Source organism: Elephas maximus, chromosome 4 (genome assembly GCF_024166365.1).
Source record: "Elephas maximus indicus isolate mEleMax1 chromosome 4, mEleMax1 primary haplotype, whole genome shotgun sequence".
In the NCBI taxonomy this organism is placed as follows: Eukaryota; Metazoa; Chordata; class Mammalia; order Proboscidea; family Elephantidae; genus Elephas; species Elephas maximus.
Window position 1 is genome coordinate 6,092,619 of NC_064822.1, and position 26,281 is coordinate 6,118,899.

The 26,281-nt window shown below is 38.9% G+C and overlaps 1 protein-coding gene across 1 annotated transcript in view; it reads left to right on the forward strand.

Annotated features, from left to right (window-relative positions):
• CCDC7 (coiled-coil domain containing 7) overlaps positions 1-26,281 on the forward strand; it is a 422,824-nt gene that overhangs the window by 263,584 nt on the left and 132,959 nt on the right. Inside the window, exon 27 of the mRNA XM_049881615.1 lies at positions 2,944-3,048. Coding sequence (XP_049737572.1) covers positions 2,944-3,048 — 105 coding nt within the window. The remainder of the gene's footprint in view (positions 1-2,943; positions 3,049-26,281) is intronic.

Consider the following 26,281-nt stretch of genomic DNA (forward strand, 5'->3'; position numbering starts at 1 on the left):
TGGCTTCCTTAAGATCAGAAGTGAGGGCAGATATTTCTTTTTCTTCTGCTGGCAATTGATGATGTTTTGGGGACACAACATGCTAGGAAGAAGGTGTACTGTAGGAAGAACAATGCATCCGGATTGGCGGAAGACTCATTAACAACCTGCATTATGCAGATGACACGGACTTGCTTGCTGAAGGTAAAGAGGACTGGAAGCACTTACTGATGAAGATCAAAGACTACAGCCTTCAGTATGGATTTCACCTCAATGTAAAGAAAACAAAAGTCCTCAGAACAGGACCAAGTGACATCACAATAAATGGAGAAAATATTGAAGTTGTCAAGGATTTCATTTTACTTGGATCCACCATCAATGCCCATGGAAGGAGCAGTCAAGAAACCAAGTACAGCCTTGGGCAAATCCTCTTCAAAAGACCTTTTTGAAGTGTTACAAAGCAAAGATATCACTTTGAGGACTAAGCTGCACCTGACTCAAGCTATGATATTTTCAATCACCTCATAGGCATGCAAAAACTGTACAACAAAAAAGGAAGACCAAAGAAAAATTGACACATTTGAATTATGGTATTCACAAAGAATATTGAATATACCGTGGACTGCCAGAAGAATGAACAAATCTGTCTTGGAAGAAATACAGCCAGAATGCTCCTTAGAAGCAAGGGTGACAAGACTTTGTCTCATGTATTTTGGACATGTTATGAGGAAGGATGAGTCCCTGGAGAAGGACATCATGCTTGGTAAAGTAAAGGGTCAGTGAAAAAGAGGAAGACCCTCAATGAGATGGATTGACACAGTGGCTGCGACAATGGGCTCAAACATACCTATTATTGTCAGGATGGCACAGGACCAGGCAATGTTTCGTTCTGTTATGCATGGGGTCACTATGAGTTGGAACTGACTCGATGGCACCTAACAACAACGTAATGACAACCCAACAACAACAGTGGGCTTAATTGACTACCCTCCTCACTAAGCCAATTTGTGAGAGAGTAATCTTCCAGATGTTGACGTAGTCGATTAAGATAAGGAACCAAACTGAAATTAACAATTTAGCCTTTGTTTATTTAATGCTGCAGTATAAGGAGAAGGCTCAAAGGAAAGGCCACCTGTTCCACCAATTTTCCCTTTTCTCCTATGGATTGGTACTGTGCAAAGGTCAGATGTATCAGAGAAGATAAGTGGATCATCTTACTACCAAGGGAGCCGCAAATAAAAGGCATGTCCACTGTTACAGACCTGCGGGACAAGTGGAGTGAGAGGAACAAGGACTAAGAGTGCAAATATACTGAATACATAGTAAAAGGCTTACAGGTTGGTTTCACGGAAGGCTCCTGAACAGTGTTTCAGCCAAGTACCCTCTCTCTTTCCCCCATCCCTCCCAATAAAGAAGCCTTTGAAAGGAAGCACCTGGCCTAGCAGTGCAGATAGGCATTAGAGGCTGGGTTGGAGTCCTTAGCCTTGACTCTCACCCTCTCCAGACACTGCAATGAAGTGCCTATGCATCAAGTTTGGTGTAGGGAGGGAAGCTTTCACCCATGAGGCCTGACTAGTAAAACTTTTGTCATTACCTATAGTCAGGACTAAATGATCACAAATAGTATTTTACCTGGGTCTGGACTCCCCAGTATAGACAAATGCATATACACATATTCATACACACATATGCCTACATACATAAGTATGTGCACATATACATGCAGAGAGATATTTTAGAAATGATGAATTCTCTTTGGCATCTCAGTTCCAGTTCATCCCCACCAAGCTTTCTTGCCTTTCTCCATATCATATGTGTATATCCTTTCTTCCATAGTGTGATCCCGGCTTTGAACAAGATCAACACATTTAGTATTGCTCAATACTATAATGCTTCTAAAATTATTTCAGAATTTCTTAGCTCATACCACTACAAAAAAATAAAAACCTATTAAAAAGGTTTCCTGATTTGTTCGCAGTCCTACCACCCACATTCTTGCCCAAGACTGAGGGCATAGGTATGCTACTATATTCATCAGTTAATTAGACCAGTGTTTTTTTTTTTTTTTCTCCTTCATTAGGTTCATTTGTTTTTTTTTTTGTTTTGTTTTTTTTTCTGTTTAACTCCCCTTCTTTATTGATTTAATACTATTTTTTGGAATATGTAGAATATTAACCTACTTCCAAAAGTAAATAATATGGAAAAAAGTATAGTTAGAGAAGTGTTTTTCCCTCCTGTATCCCTTGCCTTGCCTCCCCAAGTCCTCCCCTTCTCCTCTGAAAGGTAGCCAACTACATTGTTTTCTGGTAAAACTTTTTCTGTATTTAATTTTGGAAAGTAAGTGTCTCCGTATTTCTGTCTCTCTCTCTTTTTTATTCTTACCCTTCTTTCTTACCCAAATGATAGCATTCTATATATCTTCTCTTTCAGTTTTTTTTTTCACTTTATTTTTTGAAGTCATTACATGTTTATGGAGACAAATTTCATTTTTATTACAGCTATTTGTACCACATTATATACTACAGTTTAACTATGTCATAGTTTGTCATGTACACCTTAGTTTATTCAACCAGTTCCCTATACTTGAATATTTAGGTGATTTCCAGTATTTTGCAGTTATGAGTAATGCTATAAAGGTTGACCTTCTGCATAATCATTTTCATGGTTGGGTCTATGAATATGTATTAATTTAAAGTATGACTAACTTGTGAAAACTAGAGATAAATATAAAACATATTTGATGCTAGGAATAGCACCAAATTATGAAATAAAGAGCCAGTTTCAAAACTACCCATTAGCAGTCTTCTCATTTTTCACAGTAGATATAGCACATAGTAATTTTCCTTATAACTTCATAAAAATGAGAGAAAATGCTGCTGTGTACTTGTTATAAATTTGAAATCTAGAGATTTCACAATAGATCTGTTTTTCTATTTGGTGGTCTAAATGCATTTCTTTATATAGCTCAGAATGATGAACCAGGTGAAAAAATTTCGGTTGAGGATCAAGATTCTGTATCAAAAATACAAGTAAAGGAACAAAGAACTTCCACAGGGGAAAAACGCCACAGTAAGTATAATAATTATTACTAGCTTTTTGGATTACTTTAAGTTAAACTCATCAGAAAATATTTTTAACTCAGGAACATGTATTTAAACATATATTTTATAGCGATTTTATGCTTTGACCTAAAGTATAAAATATAGATACCTTTTGGTTGAAATTTCTGGTATTAAAACTATTTCATGGACATGAATCAAGTGTTCAGTATCCACTAAGGCACAATCCCGTTGCAATCAAGTCGATTCCAACTCATAGTGACCCTATAGCACAGAGTAGAACTGCTCCATAGGGTTTCCAAGGAACGGCTGGTGGATTCAAACTGCCAACCTTTTGGTTAGCAGCCATAGCTCTTAGCCACTATGCAACGAGGGTTTCCAAATAGTTGCCCTTCTGTCAAAACCTGGGTTTTGGCAGAAGGCACAATACCAAGCCAATAATTATCTCTCAATTGTTCTGTTAACTGATTTTGGAGGTTAGAGGTTCAAAAGTCCAATGGGCACCTCTGCATAAGAGTCAGTTGATGAACTGGGAGATTGCTGAAGCTAGTAAGAAAACCAAAAAGTATTGACTGGTGGGACCAAGGAGAAGGGCAACTTGGGTGCCCTGTGGAGGGCCACCAGGGCATGCTTTTGTTTACAGCCTTTCTTGTAATTCTACTGTTGAGTACCATCAAGAATACTGCATGGGGGTGGGGGAGTAATTCTTGGAAATGGCATTATGAACAGGGCTCGGATCCTGACCTCCCCATATGAACAGCAGGAAAACAACTAGAAGTGTGACTTGGCCCTTTGAGGACTTTGAAAAGGTGGCCAAAAATGACAGCAAGGAGTCACAAAGTAAAATAAGGACAGAAGGGGTAGAACAATCTCTTTTTCACTGTCTCCACCTCTCCCTTTCTTGGCACAGCAACATATGGCTCCACAGAACTGCAGTCAAAGCTCCAATTGACCACAGCTGTCCTTTGTGCTAAGAGGGGCCCCAATCTCTAGTTTCAAGGTATTAAAAAAGCCTGTTGTCATTAAGTTTATTCTGACTCGTAGCCTCCTTATAGGACAGAGCAGACCTGCTCCATAGGATTTCCAAAGTTGTAATCTATACCGAAGCAGACTGTCACATCCTTCTTTCATGGAGCTGCTGGTGGATTCAAGTTGCTGAACTTTCAGTTAGCAGCCAAGCGCTTAACCACTGTGCCACTGGGACCCCAAGGTATATAGGACAGCTGTCCCTGGCAGAGCTTCCGGATGGATTGTTCAGAGTATCCCTGCTCCTCTCCCTCCTGGTGGCAGATGGACAGCCGCAGTAGAGCCACATTCACAACCTTAATGGACCCACGGCTCTCCAATGCACTAAGAGAGAACCCAAACTCTAGCTCTGAGGTGAATAGGACAGATATTTCTAACAGATCTTCCAGACGGACTGCTGGATCTTTCCCTCCCCTCCCTCTCCTCTACAGCAAAAGGACAACTGCAGCAGAGCCTCAGCTACACCTGCTCCCACACAGCTCTCCCATGTACTAGGAAGGGCCTGTATCTCTCGCTCTGAAATAAATGGGACAGATATTGGTAGTGAACTCTGCTTTTAGGTATTCTGACTGAATTGGAAGTGGCCTGAAAAGACTGAATTATTGGTCTGGCCAGTAATGGAGCCCTTACAGAGTGGAGCAGAGAGCGCCAACCAAGGACCATTGTCTATATCTGATTGACAGTGGTTCAAAAAGTACATGCTTTCTGATTGATTTGGGAGCTGTTAATGGTCTGAAACCTTGGTGTGGTCAGAATGGGAGCCCTCACAGAGGATAGGAGGGAGTGGAAATCAAAGAGTAAAGTCTGAGAAGGTTGATTAGTATGTTTTTTGGTCGGTCTGGGAGTTGCTGAAAGACTAAAATGTAGGGGTAGCCTGAAATGGAGATATCACAGAGAAAGAGGGGGAGTGTTAGGCAAATTCAGAAGGTTATACCTACCTAAGATTTTCTTTCATTAATTAACACTGTCAAAAACATTGTATATTTGGGATAATTGAGTAAAATTCTAGCATCCCAGATTCAACAACAAATCCTAATGCACACAGAGAAACCGTAAAGGATGGCTCATTCATGTGAACAAGAAAAATTGTATTTATGGAAGCCTATATAATGTTTTTTTTTTTAATATATATAATGTACAGATTGGAAAAATATAATGCAACAATATTAAACAAGCTCAGGGACTAAAGGAAAACAAAAATAATGAAAGGATATCTGGAAAATCATGCATGAACAAATTGAGAATATAAATAAGGGGATGTTGTTGTTGTTGCGGGCCAGTGAGTTGATTCTGACTCAGAGTGACCCTATAGGACAGGGTAGAGCTGCCCTATATGGTTCCCTAGGCTGTAATCTTTACGGGAGCAGACTGCCAGGTCTTTACTCCCACAGAGCTGCTGGTGAGTTTTAACCACCAACCTTTCGATTAGCATCTGAGGGTGTAACAATTGCATCACCAGGGCTCCTTCAAATAAAGAGATAGTATAAAAGAAACCAAACAGAAATACTGGAACTGAAAGACACAATAACTGGAACTGAAAAAAAAAAAAAAAAAACCTATTTAGATGTACCTAACAACATCTATTAGCTGGCAGAAGAAGGGTCAGTAACTAGAAGATGTTATTTAAAATTATGAAGACTGAGGAGCAGCAAGAGATAAGTCCTAATGGAAGTGTGGGACACCATCAAGTGAATTAACATAAGCATCTTGGGAATCTAAGAAGAATGAGAGAGGGAAGGGACAGAAAGAATATTTGAAGAAATAATGGCAGAAAACTTTCCAAATCTGATAAAGGATATAATCTACAACTCCAGGAAGTGCAGTGAACTGCAAGTTGGATTAGCCCAAAGAAATTCACACTGAGATACAATATAATCCAGTTCTCAAAAACTAAAGAGAGAATCCGGACACCAAAAAGAGAGAAGCAAATAGTCCCCAATGACATTAAGTGCTGATTTCTCCTCAGAAACCCCAAAAGAAAGAAGGCAAAGGAATGACATATGTAAAATACTGAAAGAAAAGAACTGTGAACCAAGAATACTATACTTGCAAAACGGTGCTTAAAGAATGAGGGCAAAATTAAGATATTTCCAGATAATTAGAACTAAGAGAGTTCATAACCACTAGAATGAAAGAAATGATGAAGTAAAAGAGCAGAAGAGATTTCAAAGGGAGGCTTAAGAAGACAAAGTAAAATATTATAATGAAATATGCAAAGACCTGGAGTTCAAAAACCAAAAGGGAAGGACATGCTCAGCATTTGTCAAGCTGAAAGAAGTCAAGAAAAAATTCAAGACTCGAGTCGCGATATTTAAGTTGGATCTACAACAACGGCCACGGAAGCAGCAGTCAAGAAATCAAACGATGTATTGAAGAAACCCCACTGTAGGGCCAAAAATGCTGCAAATGATCTCTTTTAAGTGTAAAAAAGCAAATATGTTACTTTAAGGACAAAGGTGTGCCTGACCCAAGTCATAGTGTTTTCAATTGCCTAATATGCATGTGAAAGCTGGACAGTGAATAAGGAAGAAAGAATGAGAATCCATGCCTTAGAATTATGGCGTTGGCAAAGAATATTGAATATACAATGGACTGCCAGAGGAATGACCAAATGTGTCTTGGAAGAAGCACAGCCAGAATGTGCATTAGAAGCAAGGATGGCAAGACTTCATCGCACATCTTTGGACGTGTTATGAGGAGGGACCAGTCCCTGGAGAAGGACATCATGCTTGGTAAAGTACAGGGTCAGTGAAAAAGAGGAAGACCCTCAATGAGATGGATTGGCACAGTGCAACAACAGGCTTAAGCATAACAGAGATTGTGAGGATGGTGCAGGACCATGCAGTGTTTTGTTCTGTTGTACAATAGAGTTGTGTTTTAGGCTGGGTTCTCATAAAACCGGTGAAGTGTTTAAGTATATATATATAGAGAGAGATTTATATCAAGGAAATGACTTATGCAGTTGTAGAGGCTGGAACATCCCACATCCGTGGGTGAGGATAGAGGCTTCTCCTGATGCATATAGTTGCAGGAGCTGGTGAGCCAAAGGTCGGCAGGTCAGAGAGCAGGGCTTTTGCTCACAGGCTGTGAAGATCGATGAATCCAAAAATAGGAGGACAAGTCCACAGGTAAGCTGCTAGCTCAAGTCCAAGAACTGGAGGCCAGATGAATAGGAGCCAGCTGCAGAATCAAGAATGAGCAAAAGCTTTCCAGTCTTGCCAGAATGTCTATTTATATTCAGTGTAGGCCACACTCTCAAGGAAACTCCCTTTCAACTGATTGGCTACTCACAGCAGATCTCGTCACGGAAATGATCACATTATATCAAATCTCATTGTGGAAGTCATTGTATCATACCAAACCACTGAGAATCATGGCCCAGTCAAGTTGACACACAACCATAACCATCACAGGTCACTATGAGTTCGAACAGACTTAATGGCATCTAACAACAACTACACTGAGGACAAAATACTAAATGACACAGAAAGCATCAGAAGGAGCTGGAAGGAATACAAAGAGTCACTGTCCCAAAAAGAATTTGTCCACATGAGGTGGGGCCAAGATGGCAGAATAGCCAGATGCTTCTTACAACAAAGACCTGAAAAAACAAGGGAAACGATTATATTTCTGACAAGCTAGGAGCCGTGATGGAAATCCTGGTGTTGTAGTGGTTAAGTGCTACGGCTGCTAACCAAAGGGCCAGCAGTTCGAATCTGCCAGGTGCTCCTTGGAAACTCTATGGGGCAGTTCTACCCTGCCCTACAGGGTGGCTATGAGTCGGAATCAACTTGGGGGCACTGGGTTAGGACTTGCGAACATGAAAGGCAAAGTTAGAAAACTGACCAAGCAGCAGGGAGAGGGAGAGGCAGTTCAGAAGCGGAGAGGAGTTACCAGGCCTAAATTACTAGGATCCTGCAGGCACCATTCTTGGGAGCGGATGCGGCAGGCTGGTGGTAGCATTTGACCACAGTTTCCTAGGGAGAAACAACCAGCCGCACAGCCTACCCACACCTACGGAATCAGAGAAGAACGACACTCTTGGCAAAAGCTAAGTACTTGCATATATTTTACCTTGCCCCCTACCTCCAAGTCGGCTTTAGTGGCTATTGATTTCCCTGGGCCTGAGATAGGTCCTGCTGAGCATTCTGATACAGTCTCACGGCCTTGGAGAAGGAATAAATTCACGACTGGGGGAAAAGATAATTTGCCAGCTCCACTAACCTGGGGAGCTTAGGACAGAAGCGGCTCCTGTCCAGGCATAAAAGGTCCATGGACTTTGAATACCTTTCCCCCTGCATGGACCTGTGTGGGCCTATTTCAGGAGAATAGGCCTTTGCTGGCAGACTGCAACTGTTTCAGCTGTGCAATGGATAGGTGGGTGTTTGATGTTTGACATTGCTTTGCCTATTAAACAGTGTCCTCACCTACCCATATCAGAGACCTAAGGATGGTGGCTCCACTCAGGTCACTGAACCACCCACGACAGGGGTCCAAGGATAACTGGTACCTCCCAATCCTTACAACCAAAAGCACTGGGTGCCCATGGTCCACCTGCAGAGCCCAACCACCTGTATGCTCTAGGGAACAGGGACACACTTTCCTCACAGACACTCGGGGGATGGTTATCAGTCCCCTGCCTTGTTCAGAGTGTGAACCACAGGTGCAACCAGATACCTGTACCTACACCAATCACCCCTACCCCCCTAAGACCATAGGACCACACACTTTAAGACCAGCTACCTGGACACCTGAGATGAATCCATTCAAGAAAAGTGAATGGACTCCTAAACTGATATACATGAAAACATCTCCAGCCACCTGGTGACAGGACATCAGAACTTCAAAGGTGAAAATAATCAAGGTAGCTCACTCAAGCAATCCATTTGGGCACATCAAAACAAAACAAAGCAAGAAGCCAGGATACAGCAAGCAAACATAAAATAAACTAACACAATAACTTATAGATGGCTTGGAGACAACAGTCAACATCAAATCACATAAAGAAGCAGACCATGATTGCTTCAACAAGCTCTCAAAACAAAGAATCAAGGGATCTTCTGGAAGAAGGTTTTTCCTGAAATTATAGATACAGAATACAAAAGGTTAATATACAGAACTCTTCAAGACAACAGGAAGGAGATCGGACAATACACAGAACAAGCCAAGGAACATACAGATAAAGCAGTTGAAGAAATTAAAAAGGTTATTCAAGATCATGATGAAAAATTTAATAAGGTGCAAGAATCCATAGAGAGACAGCAATCAGAAATTCAGAAGATTAACAATAAAATTACAGAATTAGACAGCTCAATAGAAAGTCAGAGGAGCAGAATTGAACAAGTGGAAGGCAGAATTGGTGAGACAGACGATAAAGCACTTGACACCAGTATATTTGAAAAAAATCAGATAAAAGAATTTAAAAAAACAAAGAAACCCTAAGAATCCAGTGGGACTGTATCAAGAGAAATAACCTACGAGTGATTGGAGTACCAGAAAAGGGAAGAAAAACAGAAAGTATGGAGAGAATTGTTGAAGATTTGTTGGAGGAAACTTGCCTGATATCGTGAAAGATGAGAATATAGCTATCCAAGATGCTCATCGAACTCCACATAAAGTAGATGTTAAAAGAAAGTCACCAAGACATATTATAATCAAACTTGCCAAAACCAAAGATAAAGAGAGAATTTTAAGAACAGCTAGGGGTAAACAGAAAGTCTCCTACAAGTAATGAGAATAAGCTAGGGCTACTTGGCAGAAACCATGCAAGCAAGAAGACAATGGGATGACTTATATAAAGTGCTGAAGGAAAAAAAATTGCTACACAAGAATCATATATCCAGCAAAACTGTCTCGCAAGTATGAGGGTGAAATTCAGACATTTGCAGATAGACAGAAGTTTAGGGAATTCATAAAAACCAAATGAAAACTACAAGAAATACTAAAGGGAGTTCTTTGGTTAGAAAATCAATAATATCAGGTATCAACCCAAGACTAGACCACTGAACAGAGCAATCAGATGTCAACCCAGACAGGAAATCACAAAAATAAATCAAAATAAAAAAACGCTCAAAAAAGAGAAACAGCAATGTTATTATGTAAAAGAAGACAACATTAAAACAATAATGAGGGACTAAGAAATGTAGCCATAGATCTCTCATATGGAGAGGAAGACAAGGTGATATAAATAAATAAAAGTTATGTTTAAACTTAGAAAAATAGGGGTAAATATTAAGGCAACCACAAAGGAGACTAACAATACTACTCACCAAATTAAAATACAAGAAAAAAATAGAGACTGAGCAGAAACAAAATCAACAACAAATAAGAGGAAAAGACAATGTATAAACTACTCAGCCCCAAAAAATTAAGTGGGAAAACAAACTGTCAACAACACACACAAAAAGACATCAAAATGACAGCACTAAACTCATACATACCCATAACTATGCTGAATGTAAATGGAATAAATGCACCAGTAAAAAGACAGAGAGTGGCAGAATGGATAAAAAAAACATGATTCATTTATATGTTGCCTACAAGGGACACATTTTAGACTTAGAGAAACAACAAAAACTGAAAGAATGGAAAAAAATATATCAAGCAAACAACAATCAAAAGAGCAGGAGTGGCAATATTAATTTCTGACAAAATAGACTTTAAAGTTAAATCTACCACAAAGGATAAGCCAGGACACTATATAATGATTAAAGGGACAATATACCAGGAGGATATAACCATACTAAATATTTATGTGTCCAATGACAGGGCTGCAAGATATATAAAACAAACTCCAATGGCATTGAAAAGTGAGATAGACAGCTCCACAATTATAGTAGGAGACTTCAACACACCACTTTCAGTGAAGGACAGGACATCCAGAAAGAAGCTCAACAAGGAAATGGAAGATCTAAATGCCACAAACAACCGACTTGACCTCATAGACATATACAGAACACTTGACCCAACAGCAACCAAGTATACTTTCTTTTCTAGTGCACATGGAACATTCTCTAGAATGGACCACATATCAGGTCATAAAGCAAGGCTTTGCAGAATCCAAAACATTGAAATATTACAAAGCACCTTCTCTGACCAAGGGCCATAAAAGTAGAAACCAGTAACAGAAAAAGCAGAGAAAAGAAATCAAACATTTGGGAAATTGAACAATACCCTGCTCAAAAATGACTGGGTTATAGAAGACATTAAGGATGGAATAAAGAAAGTCATAGAGTCCAATGAGAATGAAAATACTTCCTATCAGAACCTTTGGGACACAGCAAAAGCAGTGCTCAGAGGTCAATTTATATCAGTAAATGCACAAATACAAAGGAAGAAAGGGCCAAAATCAAAGAATTATCCCTACAACTTGAACAAATAGAAAGAGAGCAACAAAAGAAACCCTCAGGCACCAGAATAAAGCAGATAATAAAAATTAGAGCAGAATTAAAGGGAATAGAGAACAGAAAAAAAATCGAAAGAGTTAACAAGACCAAGAGCTGATTCTTTGAAAAAATTAAAAAAATTGATGAACCATTGCCCAAACTGACAAAAGGAGAGGGGGCAAATAACCTGAATAAGAAATGAGATAGGTGATATTACAACAGACCCAACTGAAATTAAAAGAATCGTATCAGATTACTATGAAAAATTACACTCTAACAAATTTGAAAGCCTAGAAGAAATGAATGAATCCCTAAAAACACTACCAACATAAACTAACACAAACAGAGGTAGAACAACTAAATACACCCATAACAAAAGAAGAGATTGAAAAGGTAATCAAAAAACGCCCAACAAAAAAAAACCCTGGCCCAGACGACTTCACTGCAGAGTTCTACCAAACTTCCAGAGAAGAGTTAACACCACTACTACTAAAGGTATTTCAGAGCATAGAAAAGGATGAAATACTACCTAACCCATTCTATGAAGCCAGCACATCCCTGACACCAAAACCAGCTAAACATGCCACAAAAAAAGAAAATCACAGACCTACATCCCTCATGAACACGGTTGGAAAAATGCTCAACAAAATTCTAGCCAATAGAATTCAACAACATATAAAAAAAAAAAATAATTCACCATGACCAAGTGGGATTCATACCAGGTATGCAGGGATGGTTGAACATTAGAAAAACAATGAATGTAATCCATCATATAAATAAAACAAAAGGCAAGAATCACATGATTTTATCAATTGATGCAGAAAAGGCATTTGACAAAGTTCAACACCCATTCATGATAAAAACTCTCAGCAAAATAGGAATAGAACGAAAATTCCTCAAATAATAAAGGGCATTTATAAAAAGCCAACAGCCAACATCAACGTAAGTGGAGAGAGTCCCCTTGAGACTGGGAACTGGACAAGGATGCCCTTTATCACCACTCTTATTCCACATTGTGCTGGAGGACGTAGCCAGAGCAATCAGGCTAGATAAAGAAATAAAGGTCATCCAGATTTGTAAGGAAGAAATAAAAGTATCTCTATTTGCAGATGACATGATCTTATACACAGAAAACCCTAAAGAATCCTCAAGAAAACTACTGAAACTAATAAAAGAGTTCAGCAGAGGATCAGGATACAATATAAACATACAAAAATCAGTTGGATTCCTCTATGCCAACAAAAAGAACATCGAAGAGGAAATCACCAAATCTATACCATTTACAGTAGCCCCCAAGAAGATAAAATACTTAGGAATAAATCTCACCAGAGATGTAAAAGACCTATCCAAAGAAAACTACAAGACATTACTACAGGAAACCAAAAGAGACCTATGTAAGTGAAAAAACATACCTTGTTCATGGATAGGAAGACTTAACATTGTAGAAATATATATTCTACCAAAGGCGATCTATAGATACAATGCAATTCCAATCCAAATTCCAATGACATTTTTTAGTGCCATAGAGAAACAAATCACCAACTTCATATGGAAGGGAAAGAGACCCTGGAGAAGTAAAGCATTACTGAAAAAGAAGAACAAAGTGGGAGGCCTCACTCTAACTGATTTTAGAAGCTATTTTACTACCACAGCAGTCAAAACAGCCTCGTACTGGTATAAAAACAGATATGTAGACCAATGGAACAGAATTGAGGATCCAGATTAAATCCATCCACATATGAGAAACTAATATTTGACAAAGCCATAAATTCAGTTAAATGGGGAAAAGGTAGTCTTTTTAACAAATTATGCTGGCATAACTGGATATCCATCTGCAAAAAAATGAAACAAGAACCATACCTCACACCATGCACAAAAACGAACTCAAACTGGATCAAAGACCTAAATATAATATCCAAAATGATAAAGATCATGGAAAAAAAAATAGGGACAATGCTAGGAGCCCTAATACATTGCATAAATGGTATAAAAATCATTACTAATAAATCAGAAGAAAAACTACCTAACTAGGAACTCCTTAAAATTAAACACCTAAAACACTTCACCAAAACAGTAAAAAGATTACCTACAGACTGGGAAAAAGTTTTTAGCTATGACATTCCCGATCAGCACCTGATCTCTAAAATCTATTCATGATACTGCAAGAACTCAACTACAAAAAGACAAATAACCCAATTAAAAAATGGGCAAAGGATATAAACAGACACTTCGCTAAAGAAGACATTTAGGTAGCTAACAGATACATGAGGAAATGCTCACAATCTTTAGCCATTAGAGAAATTCAAATCAAAACTACAATGAGATTCCATCTCACTCCAACAAGGCTGGCATTAATCCAGAAAACAGAAAATAATAAATGTTGGAGAGGTTGAGAAGGGACTGGTACACTTATATACTGCTGGTGGGAATGTAAAATGGTACGGCCACTTTGGAAATCAATTTGGTGCTTCTTTAAAAAAACTAGTGATAGAACTACCATACAATCCAGCAATCTCGCTCCTTGGAATATATCCTAGAGAAATAAGAGCCTTTACACGAACAGATATATGCACACCCATGTTCATTGCAGCACTGTTTACAGCAGCAGAAAGATGGAAGCAACCAAGGTGTCCATCAATGGATGAATGGATAAATAAATTATGGTATATTCACAGAATGGAATACTACACATCAAGAAAGAACAATGATGGATGTGTGAAACATTTCATAAAATGAAGGAACCTGAAAGGCATCATGCTGAGTGAAATTAGTCAGTTTCAAAAGGACAATGTTGTATGAAATCACTATTATAAAGACTCAAGAAATAGTTTAAACGGAGGAGAAAATATTCTTTGATGGTTACGGGGGGTTGGGAGGGAGGGAGAGAGAGGGGTTTTCACTAATTAAATAGAAGATAAGAACTATTTTAGGTGAAGGGAAAGACAATACAGGAGAGGTCAGCACAACCTGACTAAACCAAAAGCAAAGAAGTTTCCTGAATAAAGTGAAGGCCGGCATAGCTAAGGGGGTTTAGGGACCATGGTTTCAGGGGACATCTAAGTCAATTGGCATAATAAAATCTTTTAAGAAAACGTTCTGCATCCCACTTTGGAGAGTGGGGTCTTAAATGCTAGCAAGCGGCCATCTAAGACGCATCAATTGGTCTCAACCCGCCTGGAGCAAAGGAGAACGAAGAACACCAAAGAGACAAGGTAATTATGAGCCCAAATAGAGAGAAAAGGCCGCATAAACCAGAGACTAGATTAACCTGGGACCAGAAGAACTAGATGGTACCCGGCTACAACCAATGATTGCCCTGACAGGGAACGCAACAGAGAACCCCTGAGGGAGCAGGAGAGCAGTGGAATGCAGACCCCAAATTCTCATAAAAAGACCAGACTTAATGGTTTGACTGAGACTATAAGGACCCTGGAGGTCATGGTCCCCAGACCTTCTGTTAGTCCAAGGCACGAACCATTCCCAAAGCCAACTCTTCAGACAGGCATTGGACTGGACTACGGGGTAGAAAATGATACTGGTGAAGAGTGAGCTTCTTGGCTCAAGCAGACACGTGAGACTATGTTGGCATCTCCTGTCTGTAGGGAAGATGAGAGGGCAGAGATTGTCAGACATTTCCCGAGTGGACACAAATAAGAGAGTGGAGGGAAGGAGTGTGCTGTCTTGTTAGGTGGAGAGCAACTAGTAGCACACAGCAAGATGTATATAAATTTTTGTATGAGAGATTGACTTGATTTGTAAACTTTCACTTACAGCACAATAAAAATTAAAAAAAAATTTATCCACGTTCAACCATTTCAGGAGGTATAATGTAATTACCAACTGATGGTACTGAAGAAAGAAGCCCAAGCTGTACTGAAGGCACTGGTAAAAAACAAGCCTCCAGGAATTGATGGAATAACATTTGAGATATTTCAGTAAATGAATACAGCACTGGAGGTGCTCACACATGTATACCAAGAAATTTGGAAGATAGCTAACTGGCCAAATGACTGGAAGAGATCCATATTCATGCCCATTCAAAGAAAGGTGATCCAACAAAATGAAAAAATTATCTAACAATATTTTTAATATCACGTGCAAGTAAAATTTTGCTGAAAATCATTCAAGAGCGCTTGCAATAGTGCATCCACATGAAACTGAGAAATTCAAGCTAGATTCAGAAGAGGTTGGGGAATAAGCAGTATCATTGTTGCTGTCAGCTGAAAGCAGAGAATAACAGAAAGATGTTTACCTGTGCTTTATTGGCTATGCAAAGGCATTTGACTATATAGATCATAATAGATTATGGTTAACATTGCAAAGAATGAGTTTTCCAGAACATTTCATTGTGCTCATGAGTACATAGACCAAGAGGGAGTCATTTGTAGAGAACAAAGGGATACTGCAAGATTTAAAGTCAGGAAAGTTATGCATCTGGGTTGTATCCTTTCAACATATTTATTCAGTCTGTACGCTGAGCAGATAATCTGAGAAACTGGACTATATGAAGAAGAACATGCATCAGCCTGCAATACACAGATGACACAACCTTGCTTACTGAATGAAGGTGAAGAGGAGTTGAAGCACTTTACTTATGAAGATCAAAGACCATGGCCTTCAGTATGGATAACACCTCAACATAAAGAAAACAAAAATCCTCACAACTGGATCAATGAGCAATCTTATAAGTGGAGAAAATATTGAAGTTGTCAAAGATTTAATTTTACTTGGATCCACAAACAACACCCATGAAAGAAGCAGTCAAGAAATCAAAAGACACATTGCATTGGGCAAATATGCTGCAAAAGACCTCTTTGAAATGTTAAAAAGCAAAGATGTCACTTTAAGGACCAAGGTGCACCTGACCCAAGTCATGGTATGTTCAGTTGCCTCATATGCATGTGAAACCTGGACAATGAATAAGGAAGACTGAATTTATGCTTTTGAATTATGGTGTTGATGAAGAATGTTGAATATACTGTGGACTGGCACAAGAACAAACAAATGTGTCTGGAAGAAGTACAGCCAGAATGCTCCTCAGAAGTGAGAATGGCAAGACTTCGTCTCAGGTACTTTCAACATGTTCTCAGGAGGGACAAGTCCCTGGAGAAGGACATCATGCTTGGTAAAGTAGAGGGTCAGGGAAAAAGAGGAAGACAGTCAAGAGATAGATTGACACAGTGGCTTCAACAATGGGCTCAAACATAACAATGATTGTGGGGATGGGGCAGGACCAAGCAGCATTTCATTCTGTTGCACTTAGGGTCTCTATGAGTTGGAATCGACTGGATGGCACATAACAACAACAAAAACAACAGTCCTCACTGACATAACCTAATTCTACCTTGTTAACGTAACAAACACAACCCATTTACAAACTGGATTATAATCACAGGCAGAAATTAGGATTTACAACGCATATTTTTGGGGGACACAGTTCAATCCATATCAAAGAGAGCTGTGAGGGTATGTTGATATCAGACAGTAGACTTTAACTGAAAATCTATTATAAGAGACAAATAAGTACATTATAAAATGATAAAATTCATCGAGAGGATATAACAATTATGAATATATTTGCACCTAATATTAAAAAATATATATATAAAGCAAACACTGATTAGAATTGAACGGAAAATAGACAGCTTCTAAAATTGTTTCAGATATGCTTAGCTGATGCAATTACAACAATAAACTTACTCAAAAGATTTCATAGTTGTTTGCAAAACATCCCCTACTCTGCTGAGAACTAAGTGTATGTATCACATACATTATTAATGAGTTTCTTGGATTCGTTGTTGTTAGTTGCCATGAGTCAGTCTGACCCATTGCAACCCCTTGTGTTACAGAGTAGAACTGCTCCATAGGGTTTTCTTCACTGTGATGTTAATCGAAGCAGATTACCAGGATTTTTCTACTGTGGTACTGCTGGGTGGTTTGAACTGCTAACCTTTAACTTCCAGGTCAACAGTTGATCAGAAATCCTTTGTGCCATCTAGGGCCCTGTTTTTGGATTAGACCTTCTTTTTCCCCAGCTGATTAATTTGCTAAGTTTGCTTTCAGTTTTAGTTCCCCTAGCTTATCTTTAATGTTCTAATTTTTTTTTATTATATATATAACATCATTGTACATTTAAAAGTAAAAATATGCAAAATGGCATACTTAGAGAAGTATCATTCCTTGCCGTGATGCCCTCACCCTTTTATTTTCCCAGTCCCCTCTTCTCCCTTTGTACGTAACCAACTATATTGTCTTCTTGTTTATCTTCCCTGTATTTCATTTGTGAAGGTATTCCCTTGTGTAGATTTTCTTTTTCTTATTTCCCCTTCTTTATTAACCAAATAGTACCATACTATATATCATCCTCTTTTTCATTATTTTCTGGAAATCCCTCTGCCAGTTTATGGAGATCTTTTTCATTCATTTATTGCTGTTTATACCACATTATTAGAAGCCCTGTTGGTGAAGTGGTTACGCACTTGACTGCAAACCAAAAGGGCGGGGAATTGAACCCAACAGCCACACCATGGTAGGAAGATGTGGCAGCCTGCTTCTGTAAAAGATTATAGCCTTGGAACCCCTATGGGGACATTTTACAGTGTCTTATAGGGTCAGTATTAGTTGGAAGTGAATCAATGACAATGGATTTTTTTTGTACCACATTATATATACCATGGCTTATTCTATGTCGTACTTTATATAGCTTAGTTTATCAATAAGTCTGCTTTGATTGAACACTTAGATGCTTTTGAATGTTTTGCAATTGGAAATAAACCTTTAATGAATAACCTTGTGTATGTATATTATTATTGTTTGGTTGTATGAATATGCATGAATTTATGAAAACTAGAGTTGAACATATTTTTGATGCCTAGATATATATATATATTTTTTTTTTAGAATTGAGATAGAATTTACATACTCCCATCCAAACTGTCCTCACAATCTTCATATCCCATGATGCATATAGTATTTTTCTTATAAGTATAAAATAAGAGAAAATTGCTTATATACTTTGTACTTATATATGTACAGTTGCTATACATTTCCTATAATTTTGAAACCAAAGATTTCAGAATAGATCTGTTTTTATCTATTTAATGGATGAAATGCAGGTCTTTATGCAGCTCCTGATGAAGTACCGGATGAATATCTTTTTCTTGAGAAACAAGATTCAAAGTCAAAAAACCAAATGCAAAAAGTAAACAAGCAAAACACTTTTAGAGAGGAAAAACTCAAATGTAAGTATAATAATTATTGATAGCTAAAAAATATTTTAAACTCATCAGAAGATCTATTTTGCTTTGTTCCTAGATATATATTTGAGCATATATTCAATAGGAATTTTACACTTTGACCTAAATTTTGAATACCCTTAGGTAACTAGTGAACTAAAGCAAAAGCTTTGTTACTGTTTGGTTGGAATTGCTGGTCGTAAGACTATTCCACTACCATGGGTCTTGCAGTTAGTATCCACCAAGGTGCAATAACAGGCCAATAATTATCTCTTAAAGAGGATGTACCTTTCAGATGACTACAAGCAACTAGTTCAATAGTCCAATGAGTTTTTTTGACCTGTAGCATTATGCTTCTGCCATAGGCTTTAACCACTAAACTGAGACCTGATACCTTTAACTCAAACTATAAAAGTGGATTACTGGGGACCGGTGGAAAGGCATTCTCTGTAGCCTGTTGGAGGGCCTTCCAGAGATCCTGCTATTTGGAACTACACTAAAATATAGTAGTCTTTCCGGTAACCCAGTAGATGGTACAATCAATATACCAATGTGGGGAATGTAAGAGTGCCATTAGTGAATAGTTCTACCATTGCTGGTCATCCTTTTTGTTTATGCAGAGTGGGCATATTTGTGCTAATTGTTGTCTAGGGGATAAGACTTTATGCTCCTTTCTGGACCATGCTTAAAATTTTCAACTGATTGCTAACTGCTTGGATCTTATCATTATTGATGGTGTAGCAATGTAGCTGTGTGTGTGTCATCAGATGTTCACTATTTGTTGGTGGTGTCCTTGTCTGGGCTCACCAAGAGGATGTCATACATATAGTGGAAGGATAGTGTTTCCTCTGGGAGTGGTAGTATTTCCAGGTCACCGCTTTCCACCGATTGATGACTGAGAGGGAATGTAGATATACTAGTGGAAGGAAAAAATTCAAGCCTTGAGTTGCAATAGTGAAGGATTCTATGGGGGAAAATATTAAATAACACAGGAAGCATCAAAAGAAGATGGAAGAAATACACAGAGTCATTAGGCCAAAAAGAATTAGTTGATGTTCAACCATTTCAAGAGGTAGCATATGATCAGGAACCAATGCTACTGAAGCAAGAAGTTCAAGCTGCTCTGAAGGCATTGGCGGAAAACAAGGCTCCAGGAATTGACAAAATATCAGTTGAGATGTTTCAACAAATGGATGCAATACTGGAGGTGCTCACTCATCTATGCCAAGAAATACAGAAGACAGCTTGCTGGCCAACTGACTGGAAGAGATCCATATTTATGCCTATTCCCAAGAAAGGTGATCCAACCGAATGCAGAAGTTATAGAACAATATCATTAATATCACACGTAAGCAAAATTTTGCTGAAGATCATTCAAAAACGGCTGCAGCAGTATATCAACAGGGAACTGCCAGAAATTCAGGCTAGTTTCAGAAGGGGACAGAGAACCAGGGATATCATTGCTGATGTCAGATGGATCCTGGCTGAGGGCAGAGAATACCAGAAGGATGTCTACCTGTGTTTTATTGACTATGCAAAGGCATTCAACTGTGTGCATCATAACAAATTATGGATAACATTGTGAAGAGTGGGAATCCCAGAACATTTAATTGTGCTCATGAGGAATCTTTACATAGATCAAGAGGCAGTTGTCTGGGCAGAACAAGGGGATACTGATTGGTTTAAAGTCAGGAAAGGTGTGGTCAAAGTTTTATCCTTTCACTCTACCTGTTCAATCTGTATGCTGAGCAAATAATCTGAGAAGCTGGATTATATGAAGAACAGGGCATCAGGATCGGAGGAACACTTCTTAACAACCCGCATAATGCAGATGACACAACCTTGCTTGCTGAAAGTGAAGAGGCCTTGAAGCACTTACTAATGAAGATCAAAGACCACAGCCTTCAGTATGGACTGCACCTCAGCACAGAGAAAACAAAAATCCTCACAACTGGACCAATGAGCAACATCATGATAAATGGAGAAAAGATTGAAGTTGTCAAGGATTTCATTTTACTGGGATCCACAATCAATAGCCATAGAAGCAGCAGTCAAGAAATCAAACGATGCATTGCATTGGATAAATCTGCTGCAAAGGACCTCTTTAAAGTGTTGAAAAGTGAAGATGTCACCTTGAAGACTAAGGTGCGCCTGACCCAAGCCATGGTATTTTCAATTGCATCATATGCATGTGAAAGCTGGACAATGAATAAGGAAGACCAAAGAATTGATGCCTTTGAATTGTGGTGTTGGCAAGGAATATTGAATATACCATGGACTGCCAAAAGAATGAACAAATCTGTCTTGGAAGAAGTACAACCAGAATGCTCCTTGGAAGCAAGGATGGTGAGACCACATCTTACATACTTTGGCCATGTTGTCAGGAGGTATCAGTCCCTTGAGAAGGACATCGTGCTTGACAACGTACAGGGTCAGTGGAAACAAGGAAGACCCTCAACAAGGTGGGTTGACACAGTGGCTGCAACAAGGAGCTCAAGCATAACAGCTATGATAAGGATGGCGCAGGACAGGGCAATGTTTCGTTCTGCTGTGCATAGGGTCGCTATGAGTCGGAAGTGACTTGGCGGCACCTAGCAACAACAACAGTGGAAGGACCTTAAGAGTGTATGTTAGCCCATTTCATGAATGCAAATAGATCCATATTACTCAGATTGAGAGGGATGGTAATTAAGGCATTTTCAATGTTATTTTCTGCGTACCAAGTTCCCTTAGCTTGGTCAACAGCTTTTGTAATAGTCACAGTGTCTACGGCTGAAGTGCCAAATGTGACATTATGACATTGAGGTGCCTTTAATCAATGGTGAGTCTTCAAGCATCCATGGCCTCTCAGACAAATCAGAAACAAATACTGCATGAAGCAATATCCTCATAGAAAACTTGAACTTCTTAAGCTCAGGAATGAGGGTAGCTATTTCTCCCCCCCGCCCATGAAATTGATATTAATGTTGGGAGACCACAGGGCTAGTCACAAGTAGTCAGATAGTTTCATGGTCTTTCACAAGATCCAAAACAATAGCTCTAACTGTAGCAATTCCAAGAGGGCCAGAGGGTGAAGGCAGCTGAGTTTCAGATGGAAAATACATTTGTACTAATTATGCATTCAATAGCAGATGACATAGCAATGGACATTTCGAAGGACCCAAAGGATCCTACGGGCAGTCCCCAGGTTATGAATGTCTAACTTATGGACAACTCGTACTTAAAAATCGACTGCCATAAAGCCTATTATATTAAAAATTTGAGTTAAATACAATCATTTTTAATAATAAGACACGCACTACTTTATGATGCTCATGAAAATATTCAAGTTGTGGAAATATTCTTAAGTGTTTTATGTGCATAGAAAAGTAAAATATGTACTGTATACTAAGACAAACATTTGACTAACTGATGCTAAATAAGAACCTTATGTACCTGTTCAGACTTACCTACAAATTTGACTTAAAGATAGATTTAGGAAAGAATCTCACTCATAACCCAGGGAATACCTGTACTCTTATTCTGACCTGGGTAAGAGTCCTAGTGGTTGTAAACTCAGACCCCAAAATTGACATCATCATCTGTACCCCATCATCCTACTGCCAGGAATGTGGGAATCACAGTTATCTGTGCACTGGTATCCAAAAAGCCCAGAAGGTCCAATTATCCTCCATGTCCCCCCGTGGGATCAGACCCTGACATAACGTTTCAGTTTTCCTGTGATGGTGGGATCTCAATTTACTTGTTTTTTTTTTTTTTTTTTTTTGAGAGCCTTGAGGTTTTTATAAATATTATTGCATTAGTGAGACTCCGATTAATAACTAGGTTCACTTGAAGGGGCAGAGAGAATGGTACTTATATTAGTAATGGGGCCATCAGCACAGGAACCCTAGTGGGGCTGCTCAGCACCTCCCAGTTCCCCAGTACCTAGCCATGAGTTCCCTGATGACACCCCCCATCATTCTCATTCTCCTCAATCTCATTTATTACTAAGTTGACTCAGAAAACTTTTTGGAAGTCCCTTGAATGGATTGTCAAGAGAGTGTGCCCCTTACCGTTTTTATGTTGATCTCTTTGCTGGTCAAACTTTGCAGTCTTGACAGTAACTGATTTTTCATGCCCTGAAATTTGTCGGTGAAGAAACAGATTGTGTCACTGACTTTATGAGGAGGTTTAATTGAAGATTTAACCAGCAGGAGTGGCACAACAGACCTAGAAATCTGAGCCTGAATCTGAATCTCATTATTTGCTGTTAGCATTTCTTCGTTTTATACCCAAGGATCATCAGAGTGGCTATCAGGACCACTATAGCCTTTGCAAAGGTGATCCAAATCTGTTTTTCAGTTGCACAGAACTCTTCTTGGGTGTGACAAACCTTTAGGTTTCCAAATAGTACCCAGCTGAGATAGCAGAGGATGTTGGATATTCAAGACCTACCAACCTCCTCCTACTTCCTCCTCCTGCTGAGGAAAAGTGTTTGCTGTCAGGGCAGTCTGAAGGAGGGGATCTGTAATGATGCTTCCCTCAACATGGCATTCTCCATCACTATATTTAACTAGATTACCTCCTTCATCATGAAAGTGAATTCACCAAGCCTGCAAGATCTCTTTGGGTCCCTAAGTGAAGCAAGTCTCAAGGGTTCTACATTACTTTTAATTAAAAACATAAGTCCCAACACTCAGTGAGTTTCAGGCTGTCATCATCACCAGGGTCCTTCTTAGAGCTAACAATGATCGTTTGTTGCCACCTGACTCACGTGGTCTCTGATGACTTTTGTTCCCATTTCTGGAGGATGATAAGTAATAGCCAGAAAATTGCTTGCCTAGTTTTCATGGAGTCCCTCTGTTATGTCTTTAATTTGATCCACCATAAAAGCTTGTAAGGGAAGCTAGAAACTAAAGTAAAGGAACAGTGGTCTAAATCAGAACGGGAATGGTTGCATAAAAATTCCACAGTTTACTTGGATCCACCATCAATGACCATGGAAACAGCAGTCAAGGTATCGAACAAGGTATTGCACTGGACAAATTTGCTGCATAAAGACCGCTTTAAAGTGTAAAAAGCAAAGATGTCACTTTGAGGACTAAGGTGTGCCTGACCCAAGCCATGGTATTTTCAATCGCCTGCCATGCATGCAAATGATAGACAATGAATAAGGAAGACTGAAGAAGAATTGATGACTTTGAATAATGGTGTTGGCAAAGAATATTGTACTTTGGACATTTTATAAGGAGGGACCAGTCCCTGGAGAAGGACATCATGCTTGGTAAAGTAGAGGGTCAGTGAAAAAAAGGAAGACTCTCAATGAGATGGATTGACACAGTGGCTGTAGCAATGGGCTCAAACATTGCAATGATTGTGAGGATGGCACAGGACCAGGCAGTACTTTGTTCTGTTGTACATAGTGTCACTATGACTCACATGCAACTGGAGGGCCCCTAACCACAACAACAACAGTCCTCACTGACGTAACCTAAGCCTACCTCATTAACATAGCAAACACAACCCATTCACAAATTAGTTTATAATCACAGGCAGAAGCTGAGATTTACAACATATTTTGGGGGGACACAATTCAATCTATAACAAAGAATAACCAAGAAAGAGCTCGGGTGGGTATGTTGACATCAGCCAAAATAGACTTTAAGTCTATTATAAGAGACAAATAAGAACATTATAAAATGATGAATGTATTAATTCGTCAACAAGATATAACAACTATAAATATATATGCAACTAGTATTACAGACTCAAAAATGCAAAGCAAACACTGACAGAATAGAGGTGAGAAACAGCTTTCAAAATTGTTTCAGAAATGCTTAGCTTATGTGATTACAATAAACCTACTCAAAAGATTTCATAATTTGCAATCCATCCCCTACTCTGCTTGAGAACTAAGAGTATATATCACATACAATATTAATGAGTTTCTTGAATTTGTTATTAGTTGCCATTGAGTCAGTTCTGACTCATCACAACCCCTTGGGTTACAGAGTAGAACAGCTCCATAGGGTTTTCTTCACTGAAATTTTAAAGGAAGCAGATTACCAGGGCTTTTCTTCTGTGATATTGCTGGGTGGTTTAAACTGCTGATGCTTAACCTTTAACTTAACAGTTGATCACAAACCATTTGCACCACCTAAGGCCCTGTTTTGGGATTAGTGCTTCTCTTTCCCCAGTTGATTAATTTGCTAAGTTTGCTTACAGTTTCAGTTCTCTTTTCTTATCTTTAATGTTTTAATTATTATTATGTGTGTAATGGATGCAGCTCTGGAAGTGTTCACTCATCTATGCCAAGAAATTTGGAATAGAGCTTCGTGGCCGACTGGAAGAGATCCATATTTGTAACCATTCCAATGAATGGTGATCCAACAGAGAGTGGAAATTATCAAACAGTATCATTAATATCACACACAAGTAAAATTTTGCTGAAGACCATTCAAAAGTGGTTGCAGCAGCACATCAACAAGGAACTGCTGGAAATTCAAGCCAGATTCAAAAGAGGACATGGAACCAGGGATATCGTTGCTGATGCCAGTTGGATCATGGCTGAAAACAGAATACCAGAAAGCTGTTTACTTGTGTTTTGACTATGCAAAGAGATTTCATTGTGTGGATCATAACAAATTATGGATAATGTTGCAAAGAATGGGAATTCCGGAATACCTCATTGTGTTCATGAGGAACCTATGCTTAGACCAAGAGGCAGTTGTTCCAACAGAACAAGAGGATACATATAGTTTAAATTCGGGAAAGGTGTGCATCAGAATTGTGTCCTTTCACCATATTTACCCAATCTGTATGCTGAGCCAATAATCCATGAAGCTGGATGTATGAAAAAGAACTGGGCATCAGAATTGGAGGAAGATATTATTAACCTGCCATATGTGGATGACACGACTTTGCTTGAGGAAAGTGACTAGGACTTGAAGCACTTACTGATGAAGATCAAAGACCACAGCCTTCAGTATGGATTATACCTCAACATAAAGAAAACAAAAATCCTTATAACTGGACCAATAAGCAACATCGTGATAAACAGAGAAGACATTGAAGTTTTCAATGCTTGCGTTTAACTTGGATCCTCAATGCTCATGGAAGCAGCAGTCAGGAAATCAAATGACCCGTTGCATTGGGCAAATACCCTGCAAAAGACCTATTTAAAGTGTTAAAAAAGCAAAGATGTCATTTTGAGGACTAAGGTGGGGCTGATCCAAGCCATGGTATTTTCAGTTGTGTCATATGCATGTGAAAGCGGGACAATGAATAAAGAAGACCGAAGAATTGAAGTCTTTGAATTATGGTGTTGGCGAAGAATATTGAATATACCATGGATTGCCAGAAGAATCAACAAATCTGTCTTGAAAGAAGTGCAGCCAGAATGTTCATTAGAAGTGAGCATGGTGAGACTTTGTCTCACATACTTTGGAAGGGACCAGTCCCTGGAGAAGTACATAATGCTTGATAGAGTAGAGTGTCAGTGAAAAAGAGGAAGACCCTCAATGTGATGAATTGATGCAGCGACTGCAACAATGGGCCCAAGCATTGCAATGATTGTGAGAATGTCACAGGATTGGGCGGTGTTTCATTCTGTTGT